The sequence below is a fragment of the Ailuropoda melanoleuca genome, chromosome 3 (assembly GCF_002007445.2).
Source record: "Ailuropoda melanoleuca isolate Jingjing chromosome 3, ASM200744v2, whole genome shotgun sequence".
Classification (NCBI taxonomy): Eukaryota; Metazoa; Chordata; class Mammalia; order Carnivora; family Ursidae; genus Ailuropoda; species Ailuropoda melanoleuca.
The window spans coordinates 90,420,234-90,432,583 of record NC_048220.1 but is presented as its reverse complement, the minus strand read 5'-3'; the positions used below and the strand labels follow the sequence as shown (position 1 = coordinate 90,432,583).

The 12,350-nt window shown below is 48.6% G+C and overlaps 1 protein-coding gene across 6 annotated transcripts in view; it reads left to right on the top strand.

The window, feature by feature from the left end:
* WWC1 (WW and C2 domain containing 1) overlaps positions 1–12,350 on the top strand; it is a 147,317-nt gene that overhangs the window by 63,055 nt on the left and 71,912 nt on the right. For 5 of the 6 annotated variants that reach the window (XM_019799023.2, XM_034656760.1, XM_034656761.1 and 2 more), the window contains exon 2: positions 8,272–8,381. The exons of the other annotated variant lie outside the window; for it this stretch is intronic. In XM_019799023.2, the coding sequence (XP_019654582.2) occupies positions 8,272–8,381 (110 nt within the window). The remainder of the gene's footprint in view (positions 1–8,271; positions 8,382–12,350) is intronic. 6 annotated transcript variants of the gene reach the window in all.

Here is a 12,350-nt window from a genome sequence, read left to right as displayed (position 1 = left end):
GCAGTCATGCTAAGTCCACTTTTAAACAAAGCGCTGTAATAGGCAAATAGGCTACTGCAGAAAGTCGGCTGAATTTGGCCTTCCAGTGGTCAGTTGGCCATGCCTACTCCAATGCACAATTTGGTTTTCAGAACCATAATTTTAAATCCTGGCAAGTGGTTCACAGAGGCATGGCAGCATGGATTCACCACTGTGTCGGTGAGCTGGAGGGAATCGGGGAATGGATGGATGGACCTGGGGATGTAGGCAGAAGAAGAGGACTGGCCCAAGAACTCAGTGAGGGCAGGGTAAAGATGAGATTTAGCAGGGGGAGTGAGCCACCAGTGTGTATGGAAAGGGGTCAGCCTAAAGAGGAGAGGGGAGCATGGAGAAAATTCTGGAACCTTCCCTCTGGTTTGCTCCCTCCTCTTCTTTTCCCCATAAAAGAATTCCAGGAGTGGGAGTGACCAGGCCAAGAAAGCTTCCGGATAAACCAGCTCAACCAAAGTAGGGAAGCAAAGAGTCTGGGGATAAAAACACCAGAATGTTGAGATAGGTGTTTTGAGAGTGGACGGAGGGAGGGAAGTGTTCTCTTAAGAATGAGAGCTTAGAAGTTCCCTGATGTAAACACCTCCTCCAGCCAGCAGATCGTGAGAGCCAAACCCACTCCAGCTGCCATCTCCTAACTCCTGGTTTAATTTCCAAAAAGGGAACATGTATGCAGTCCCAGACCCTGGAAGGAAAGGAAACCATGGAGTACAGTGCAGGGCGTATTGGCTCTTAACCTGGACAGTTATTTTGCCTCCGTTTCCCCATCTTGGAAATAAGGATAGAAAACCCAACTCATAATACCAGTTAATATTGGTCGAGCCCTGTGTGCCAGGGGCTCAGCACAGCTCATTTTAACTAGGTGGTCACTCTGAACATCCCCACTTTTCTGATGAAGAAGCAAATTCCGTTAGGGCTCATGCCCAAGGACAAAGAGTAAGTGACTACCTGCGTGTGGCTGACTCTAGAGCTGGGAGTTTTAAGCACCATGGGGTATCTCTTGGGGTAAGAGTCGTGCTGATGAGGATTGCAAATGTATCTGACCACCTAAGATGGAAGGGGACACGATTCTCACGATGAACAGAACAAAGCCTCTCAGTAGATCCCATTAACAGCCCATATCTGCTCAGGGCTTATTACATGCCAGACCCTGTGCAGAGCATTTTACGCGGTTTATCTCATTTAATCCCCACCACACCCTTATGAGATTGGGACTTGGAAGTTTCACAGAGAAGGACGCTCCTCCCAAAGAGGTTATGTAACATGCCCGTGGTTGTGGAAGACATGGGGCGTGGGTTTCAGGCCAGCGTGGGATCCTGAGCCTTTGTGGGTAGCAGCTAACCTGTCTCCCCAGTAGCCATGAAGCCCACCACCATCTTCTTCCTTCCTGCCTGGACTCCCTCCTCCGGCCTTTCCTGACTACACCCGGTTGGTTGCCTCAGTCTCTCCGGTCTCCCAGTCCCTTGGCCTTTCGCGTCTGAACGCAGAGCGTCTGAACGCAGACCTAGCAGCTTATTCACCACCCCTACACCCTCTAATTAATTGCCTGTGGTCCACAGCCCCAGGTCGCATAGCCACCTTGTATACCATCACCAAACGCCATGGTGATGGGTCATTGCCTGTTCTAAGGGGAAGCCTTGGCTCCCTGGACAGACCCGCTGCTCTTGAAGGCAGAAATAAGGCTTATTCAAATGGCAGAGCCCTCATGGCGTGGCGCTAGGCTGTTGTGTCCACGCAGTAAATGTTTGTTGCTTGGAGGACTGCCGGAAATGGGGGAGAGAGGAGGAAAGCAGAGGGTGAGGCAGGGAGCTTCCCTAGGTCTCCTTCTGCAGCGTAGCATCGGGGAGGCACTTACAAGGGAAGCCCAACTTCTACGTTCCTGTGCCTCCACCCCATCGCTTATAACAGAAAGATATGTTAGGTGGCTTTTTTTCCCCCTCAAACTCTCCAACATCTTCCTGGGCCCCAGCTGGCCCTTCCCATTGCTTCCCACCATGGGGTCTCCGCTCAAGGATCACCTTCTGCAAGAGGCTTCCTCAGACACTCCCTCCTTTCCTCTCCCCACCCCCATTCCCCTCGGTCCCGCTGCCCTGCGGCATTTTTCTGCATAAGATTGGCACTTTTCTGCAAAGCATGAATCCTGCCTTGAGTGACTTGGTGGCTTGCTTCCTGGTTGGGGTGTGTCTATGGACTAGAATGTAAGGGCAGGTCCCTGTCTGACTCGTCCACTTCTGCAGTTGGTGTGTGTGAAGGTTCAGCCGCGCTGTGTGCACAGTCCTCACAAACTCTGAGGTGATTGTTTTTATCAGCCCCCCATTGTGAGATGTATGCATAAAGGTGTTTGAATGGCACTGAATTAAAGGAAGGGAGGAGAACTTCCAATATGGCACTTTCTCCCTGCCCACCCCAGCCTACCAGGTGCCAAAGGTGAAGGGGCAGTTTGGAAACGCGGCCCTGCTCTGCAGCAGCCTGGAGGTGAGGCCGCGGGGTCAGAGTTGTGCAACCTAAGCTCTGGGAACTGTGCATGTGAAACACCCCCAGGCGGAGGAGCCTGCCGGCCTGCTCGTTATGCCTGAGCAGGAGGAGGGGTTCAGCTGAAAGTTTGGACAGTGCTTGGCTTGCATTCTGGAGGGCCCTTTAGAAAGTGATCCTGCCCAGCTGTCCTTCGGAGAGAGCCCAGTCAGGGGCCAGCATCCTGCTGGACGGCCATGAAGAGGTTACTGTGGGAAGCATTCGGATCGCTGGGGAAGCAGTAGGAACATGAAAGATAGGTTACGCGCTCCTCAGTCCCCAGAGAATCACCACCCAGGGTTAGACTTGGCAGAAGGTCTTCCGTTCCTTCTCTGAGCTGCCTGCTTAGAAAGGATGCACCATCTGAATACCGAATGCCGGCCATGGCGATCTGGAAGCCTCTCCCACAGACCATAGGAAAGTGACATGACACCGGAGGAGGAGGGCAGGGAGCCGGTGTTCCTGGACAGGTGCGCTCCCTGTAGTGTGCTCCCCATAAGGTGATCCTGGCAGAATCGCCTGTCTCCAAGGTGACACATCCGGGCTGCTTCTCCAGGAGAGCCTGTTGTGAAACATTCAGGAATGTTTGTGTTCCTTCGGAGATTTGTAATTAAGAAGAGGCAGAACTCGTTTTTGCTTGGCCCTCTTCCCTCCCTCCCTCTCGCCCCTCCAGCATTGGGGGCATTTTGATTTCATGATTGGGGTTTTCGGTAGTCCAGGACGTGGAGGCTGGAGGCTGCCCCGAAGCTTGAAATGGGGTGAATCGCTTCACTGGAGGGTGGGGGCTGGGAGTTCCAGGCAAGCCCCCAAGTCCAGGGCACATCTGAAAGCGGACATCTCTTCCCAGCCCACATTCTTGGCAATTGCCCAAGGGGAAACATTGTAGGCCAGAGAAGCACCCACCATTTCCCAGAGGGGACTGGTTTAAACAGACCATTCTCTCTGGCAGGAAGAGTGTTGTGTTCACGTGCATATGTGTGTGTGTGTGTGTGTGTGTGTTTAAATCTTTGTGCAGCTAAAAACACTTCTCTTCATCCTGATTCTCTGAATGACACATTGCTGCACACTGAATAATTCATCTCCCTCTTGGCATTTGTTCCAGAGAGAATCTTGCTGTCCAGATTTCTTGTAAGTTGCATAGTCTTCAAAAAGAAGCTTTTCTCTTTCCCATGGAAGAGCTCTGGGAGCTAGGCTATCAGCCCTCTGGCTTTTCCCCCAAGATTGCATCAAAGGGGAACCCTGAATATCAAAGCAGAGCGTGCCTTTCTCCTTAGGCCCTCTCCTTCTGACTTTGGGTCCTCTTGATTCAGTCTTCTTTACCCCTGAATGAGCACCGTGTCTGTGTTCACTGCATGTGGAAGTCAGCATCTCAGTGGGGTGTTCTCATGGCAGTCACATCACTGAACCTTGTAGCTAACATTTATCTCACTTCTGACTTCTCCGTGTCTAAGACCAGAACCAGAACAATCAGCGGAGTTCATGGTTTTCTGGAAAAGCGATGCATTTTGGTATTTCAGACCTGCCGCATCTCTAGTCCCCCTCCTCACTGAGAGTTCAGTGAATTACTGGTATTGATGACTTGGATGACTTTGAAACATTTGATTATCTTTCCGTCAGGCAGCTGTGGATGATTCAAGTGTATTGAACGTCTTTGTGCCAAGACACAGATGAGGGAAGGTGCAAATATGCTGAAGCTACAGAGCCCTTTGCCTACAGACTTGCCTCTGGTCCAGAGTCATTACCTGTATCTCTGGCATAGCCTTCTCTGTGTTCCAGATTGTTCTGAAACTCGCTTGGTCTTGTTAATTCTCATTAACAAAGCTCCCGTTTGGGAATCAGGTAGTGGGGCTTTAGGTTATCCCTCTGGGGTTTACTAACTGTGCCATATGGAGCATGCTTTCTCATTTGTAAAATGGAGTAAGAGTGCCTGCTTCCCGGAGAGAGAACATGACATAAATAACTTGCTTTCTAGGCCTAGATTTAGCCACTATTAAATATTTTAATTACACTGATATATGAACATTAAAGAGAAATTAGTAAAAAAAAAAAATACATTAAAACCCCTGTACTGAGATGACATTTTAATGTACATCTTTCCAGTTTCCCTTCTTTATGTGCTGCTCAAGCAAGCACACCCAGTTCCTTTCTATACACACACACACACACACACACACACACACACACACACACAGATTTTTAGGCAAAATATACAATAATAGCATCCTGTAGATTTTCTCTTGCAACAGTGTTGTTTTTCTCATAATATATTGAGAGCATCCTTCCATATTATATTCATTATTGCAGTCACCCATTCCACAAATATTTAACGAGCACCAGTTGTGGGGGACCCAGGAATCTCTTGCTTAGATGCACCATTGGATGATACCATTGAATTGATCCCCAGGGAAGAATTTTGAAAGGTGATGATCCAGGGGGACTGTCAGGAAGAGACACATCTTCTTGGTTTTCTGGGTTGCAAACAGTATATATAATAAGATTCATATCTGTGGGAGGTGCCTGGTGGCTCAGTCAGTTAAGCATCTGCCTTTGGCTCACGTTGTGATCCCGGGGTCCTGGGATCGAGCCCCGCATGCTTCTCCCTCTCCCTTGGCTGCTCCCCCTGCTTGTGCTCTCTCTCTGTGTCAAATAAATAAATAAAATCTTTAAAAAAAAGAAAAAAAGATTCATATCTGTGCAGCCAGGCTGGCGGTCAGAGCTTTCATGGCAGTGAGCAGGGAGAGGAATGCGCCAGAAAGGGAGGTGTGACTTGAGCATTCCTGTTCCTCACAGATCTTTCTGTCCTCAGTAATGGAGTGACGCCCTGTGGAGGGGTATGCCTGGGTGTGGAGTTTTCAGAGGCTCTTTCAAAGATTTGCTATAAAAAATGATGTTGGATGAGATTTGACTCTTGGTGGCCACTGGTCTTCATTCTCCATAGGGAAGAGGGAACAAACCACTTGGTGAAGTTTGGGGACGGGGAGGCACTGTGGCACATGGCCTTTTAGTTTCTGAAGTCTGTGCAGGGCATGGGGGGTGGAGGCGGGCTGAAGACAGCTTTGCAGGAACTTTATCCAGACGGACACAGGTGTGCCTGAATGAAGAGCCTTCTTCGCTGAGGAAAGTCCCCATCACCTGTGTGTCTTCTCCTTTTTTTCCGCCTTGGACTCTAAGACAGTGGCTCGGGATTTTCCACGGGGCTCAGGAGCTACACTGAAAATGTCAACTTTTATTTTTTTAAAGATTTTATTTATTTATTTGACAGAGAGACAGCCAGCGAGAGAGGGAACACAAGCAGGGGGAGTGGGAGGAGGAAGAAGCAGGCTCCCAGCGGAGGAGCCTGATGTGGGGCTTGATCCCAGATTGCCGGGATCACGCCCTGAGCCGAAGGCAGACGCCCAATGACTGAGCCACCCAGGCGCCCCGAAAATGTCAACTTTTAAGAGAACCCTTTAGCTCACAGCAGGAGCTCTGGAGACACATTTGAAATCCCAGTTTGTCATTGACTTGGAGAATGTTATTTAGTCTTTTTTAGCCTCAGTTTCCCCTTCTGGGAAATGGAGATAATAATAATGTTTTCGGAGCACTCATTCATACCAGGATCTATGCTAAATGCTCCTAAAACATGATGTTATTTAACGTAACCAACAACCTAGACAATTGTTACTATTATCCCCACTTTTCAGATAAAAATACAGAGACTCAGGGGCACCAGGGTGGCTCAGTTGGTTAAGTGTCTGACCCTTGATTTCAGCTCAGGTCATGATCTCCGGGTGGTGAGATCAAGCCCTGTGTGGGGCTCTGCACTCAGCAGGGAGTCTGCTTCTCTCTCTCTCCCTCTGCCCCTCTCTTCCCACTTCAGTCACACTCTATGTCTCTCTCTGTCTCTCCCAAATAAATAAATCTTTAAAAATAAGTGGAGGGTGTTGCACCTGGATGGCTCAGTCGGTCAGGCATCCAACTCTAGATGTTGGCTCATGCATGATCTCAGGATCATGAGATCAAGCCCCGCATCAGGCTCTGCACTCAGCATGGAGTCTGCTTAAGACTCTTTCTCCCTCCCTCTGCCCCCCTCCCTCTCTCTCTCTCTCAAATAAATCTTTAAAAAAACAAAAAAAGATCGTTTAGGTGACGTGTGCCTGGGTGGCTCGGTCGGTTAGGTGTCTGACTCTTGATTTCAGCTCAGGTCATGATCTCAGGGTCATGAGATCGAGCCCTGTGTCAGGCTCTGTACTGGGAGTGGGGCCTGCTTGAGGTTCTCCCTCTCCCTCTGCGCCTATCCCCCCGCCCCCCTTCTCTAAAAAAAAAAAAAAAAAATACTGAAGCTCAGAGAGTTTAACTAAGTTGCCAAACCCACACAGCCAATATAAGTGATGCTTACTGAATCCTTATTTGACAGAGCTGAGTCTGTTGAATATCCTGGATACCTCTGGCCTCATCCTCATCGTCTCCCACAATATAGCAATAAATCACTGACTAACAGCTTTCGGATTCTCCATTGATTCAGTCAGGAGGTATTGTTCAACCTACCTGACTTGGATATATGGTGGCATGTGAACTCGCCGCATCCTGTCCAGCAGGGGCTCTTTCAGTGTTTCTTCCCGCCCCCCGCCCCCTTATATTTTGCTTTCAGCCTGACTTGGAGTGGGTATAGGAGAGGAGACCGCACAGTATAAGAGAGGATAGTTAGTTTCCAGAGGCCTGGAGGGAAGGTTTTCATCAGAACTCCTAGACCCCATCCAGTCCTCTTCCTGTCCCATTGTACCTCAGCTTGCCATTCTATCCAAAGAGTGATGAAACAGAGCCTTCCGGTCTTCCAGGATTGGGAGGGGGTGGGAGCACCCAGGAGACGGAGAACATCTGAATATGTATTTTAAGCAAAGTCAGCAATGGGAGATACCGGAGGGGCTTTCTGGAGGGGCCCCTCAGGCTGACTGACTGTATATCTAGGTTGGTGGCTCCCTGCACTCTGGCTACAATGCTTGACCGATGGCTTGTGCTATTTTCCAGGCTTGACAGCCCTTAGTTCATTTAATTGGATGATTTATCTGTCTGACTTAGCCTCCAAGTGGGTGATTACCACCACTGCACACAGAAGTGGGGACTTAGAGGGTTGTTATTACTAAAAAGATCAGTTTGGCCTGAATTGTCTAGGGAAGGACAGTGGTGGGTGTAGGCATTTGGGGAACCTGTTCAGGAGGCAAATAAATACTTCTTTTGGGCAAATTCATAGCGTAGAGCATCTGCTATTCTAGATACTGCCGTAAGCCAGCTTTCCAGAGGTCAAGTGGGCATGACAAACAAGGGATAGAGCCAGAATGAAGACTTGGGGGGTGGCAATTGAGTTGCAGATGAAGAAGCCAGCGAGTGGTGGAGTCTGAGTCCGGAGTCTGAGTCCGGAAGCAAGACTTGACCTTTGAACCCTTTTCCACAAACCCGGCAGAGATGCAGAAACAGAGGCCCAAAGAAGAAAGATGACTTGCTCAAATCATTCCCAAATTAGTGGCAAAGTTGGGACTGGAATGCAGATTCCCTGCCTCCCTCGTGGGTGATCGAATCCTGCGGCTGCAGCCATGCACTCACCTTCCCGGGACGACGGGGGCCGTGGGGACAGCAGAGCCGGGGTCAGTGCAAAGTCTGTGGCTCCAGAGGAGCAGGGAGGCGGAGAGAAGCAGTGAGTCACAGGGCCTTGGGGACTGTGGGCTGATGGAGTCTGTTTCTCCTCTCCCTTGCCAGGTACACCAAACCGCTCACCTTTGCTGACTGCATTAGTGATGAGTTGCCGCTAGGATGGGAAGAGGCGTATGACCCACAGGTTGGAGATTACTTCATAGACCACAACACCAGTAAGTTCCTGGCCACCCTCCCTTCCCCATCCTGCACCCCATCCTTCTACCTCCACACCCACCCCCCGAGTCGAGTCTGAAAGAGCTGCCGGCAGAGGCTCTTGAAGCCAGATTGTGTTTTGTTTTATACAGTTAGATAGAGATGTCGATGTGGTTATAGATAGATAATGTATGCTCGTACAAAATAACCATTTAGAAGGGTTTTAAATAGAATCTAAAACTCCCCCCTCACAACCCAGCTCCCCAATTTTACAGAAGCAGCCACTGCTAATAATTTCTTATGTATCATTCCAGAAATGTTCCAATTGTATGTTTGTATGTGCATATATTCTTTTATTTTTTAAATATATCTCAGTGTTTTGTGCATACAGACCTTTTCCACCTCAGGCAGATGTGTCATTGTTATTGCCGGGCCATTTTGGAGCAGCCAGAGCCCCAGCGTGTCGCTAGCAGCATGCATACATGTGTGTCCGTAGTGGGTGGGCATCAGTGTGTGTCCCCAGCCCATCCTACTGGTCAGCCCACCCTCACTTTGTGTCCGTGACCCAAGTATCCCGACCCAGAGTACAGATTCCTAGTGTCTTTGTCTCTGGGTCTATGATGGAGGGTTAGATTGAGAAAGGGACAAGCATATTGTCTGGCAGGTGGAGGAACCCACGTCACGGTCCCCCCGCCAGGGAGAGTTGATGTATATTTGGGCTTCATCCTTTGTATGCCTTCCTGGCCAGGACTATTTCCTGTCCTCTGAAATTTGCTGCCTAATTTGTCCAATGCCTGTCTCACTCTCTTCAACCTTTTTTTTTTTTTTTTAATAATTTTTATTTTGTTATATTAGTCACTATACAGGGCATCCCCAGTTTTTGATGCAATGTTCCATGATTCATTATTTGCGTATAACACCCAGCGCACTATGCAATATGTGCCCTCCTTACTACCCATCACCGGCCTGTCCCAATTCCCCACCCCTCTCCCCTCTGAAGCCCTCAGTTTGTTTCCCAGCATCTCTTCAACCTTCTGAAGTGTAGGATTCCCTTTGTCCTTTCAGGCCAGAGGAGAATGGACTGAAATGGGATGTGCCTGGCCACACCTGAAGGCTGAGACTAGGGTAGGAAATCCTAATAGCCCCTGATTATTGAACATACGTTCTATGCCATGTGCTTAGTAAGGCACCTGATAGGTATCATCTCATTTAATCCTCCTAGCTCTCCTGTAGGGTGTTGGGATGATTATCCCCATCATATAAATGGAACTTAGAAGTCGTAACTGGCTGCTTGACACTCAGAGCTAAAACTCGCTAAAGCTGGGATTTGAACTGGTGCTAGGGAGCTGAGCTGTGCTACCCCATTCATTTCTTCCCCAGGTTTTCACTAGCACCCGGCCTTGCTCTGTTGTGTTCCTCGTCACTCAGTGTTATAACCATTTGCCTGTTGTAAAGCAGGACAGTATCTAATTCATTGCTCCAGTCCCAGGCCTGTGCTTGATAAGGCACGTAGTAGGTGTGCACTTGACCTTTGTTAAATAGGAAAGGGCATACGTGCATGAATTCATGACTAAATGGATGAATGAGCGGACTTTGTCGAGGAGTTTCTGAGAGACAGCTAATGGCATTAATTGCTTTGTTGGGGGTAGCAGAGGTTTTTATTAGCACTCATGATTGCATGCTGGATAATGAGAAGTAAATATGCCTAATTGAGTGTGCACGGGGAATGAGGTTAATGCTTGGAGGGCTGCACAGTATGCTAGGTTAAACACTGATGCACAGGGACCCTAACCAGTCCCCTCCTTGTGTCTAATTGCTGAGTTCATCCCCCTCATTAAAGTCTGATGGCGAGAGCAGGATTTTAAGGTGCTTCTGGGAGTTGCTGGAGAAATAGAAGGGAGGAAGGAGTAGCAGGCAGCGGCAGAGTTTATTCTTAAGGGAACGAGGGCAGAAATGGGGTGTATGGGCAGGTGAGTAAATGGGGGCCACCATAGGAAGAATTCTGATAGTTTTACCAGCTCTCAGGCTACTGGGTGCCTTTTGCTTTGAAGTTGTTCTTCTTGGATGGAGGACATCACCTCTGCAGATGGAACCAGTGATCCAGGTGGTGTGAGCGTGGCCCTCGAGGTCCATGGACTCGGACCAGTCCTCCATGTGTGTATTGTTCATGGACTGAAATTACCTTCTTCAGTTATAGACCCAGTAGAACTGAACAAGTTCAATCTACCATCCAGCATTCATTCATTCAACAAATATTCACTGACCACCTGTAATGTTCCAGGCACTGTTCTCACAACTTGGGATACGTGAGAGTTGCAAAATGTCAATGAGTCATGCCCTTACAGAGCTTTCACATTAGCAGAAAAGCCAAAAAATAAGTAACACAAGCAGATTATATGGCATATTGATCAACTGCAGTATTATGGGAGAAAGAGAAAGCAGAGTGGGGGCTGAGGCATGCATTTGAGGATGGCAGGGAAGGCCAGTGGTCATGGTCTTCGGAAAGAAGACCTGGTTGAGAAAATGAGATTTTGAGCTAAGACTTGAGGGAAATTTCAGGTAGAGGACTGATAGAGCTAGAACTCTGAGGTATGGTCATGTTTGCGCAGGGATGGCAAGGAGGCAGGTGTGCACGTGGCAGAGTGAGTGAGAAAGCCAGGAGAAGGACATCAGGCCAGAGAGTGGCAGGGCATAGATGGAGTGGTGGTCTGCCTTCAGGGCGCTAGCTTTTGCTCCATGTGAGATGAGAGCCATTGGAGAGTTTTAAGCAGATGAGTGGCATGATCTGCTTAAGTCTTAAAAGGGCCACTCTGGCTGCTTTGCTGAGAATAGACCTTAGTGAGGCAAGGACAGAAGCAGAGAATCTTGTGAGAGAGAGAGATGATTGCAGTAGTCCAGGTAACAGAGGACAGTGCCCCAGACCAAGGCCATAGTGGTGGAGGTGGTAGAAAGTAGCCAAATGTGGATGTATTTTCACGGTGGAGCCAGCAGGATTTCCTGGTAGATTGCATATGGATCATGAAAGAAAGAGGAATGAATGATGCTTATGGGGCCTGAGCAACTGGCAGGATGGAATGTCATCGATTGAATGGAAAACGCTAGAAGAGCACTGAGTTTAGGAAGGAAAACAAATGGGTTTAGGCATATCGAGTCTTCCATGCCTGTTACACATCTAAGAAGTTGGTGGTCAGTTTGATAAAGGAATCTGGAGTTTGGAAAAGGGATCTGGGCCAAAGATAGTTATTTGGGAGTTGTTGGTAGTATTTAATGACATGAAACTAGCTGAGATCCTCAAAGGAGTAAGTCAAAGACAAAGACGAGGACCAAGGAATGAGCTTTGAGGTCCTCAGACAGTAAGGGGATGCAGAGAAGAGAAAAACCAGCAGTAACTCTGAGGAGTGACCAGGAAGGAGGGAGGAAAACCAGGCTATCTTGGCAGCCATGTGAAGGAAGCACGCCAAGGAGAGGGTCCTGAGTCCTGTTGAATGCTTCTGATGGGTCAGGTACCAAGAAGACTGAGATAGACCCAACTTGGGAGGGCAGCTTTAGACAAGGACTCGGGGCAGGAGCTTCCCACCACAGTGAGTCTGAAAGAAGCTGGAGGAATGGGAAGCAGCAAATATAGACAACTCTTTTTTTTTTTTTTTAAAGATTTTATTTATTTATTCAACAGAGATAGAGACAGCCAGCGAGAGAGGGAACACAAGCAGGGGGAGTGGGAGAGGAAGAAGCAGGCTCATAGTGGAGGAGCCCGATGTGGGGCTCGATCCCGTAACACCGGGATCACGCCCTGAGCCGAAGGCAGACGCGTAACCGCTGTGCCACCCAGGCGCCCCAAATATAGACAACTCTTTTCCAAGATACAACCCATTTCATTATATCAGTACTCCCACTGACTGTTCATATCCATCATGATTAGATGGTTTTAATCAGTGATCAAGTTGTACATTCTACTCTTTTCTACTGTTTTCCCTTCGTGCTATGAGTAT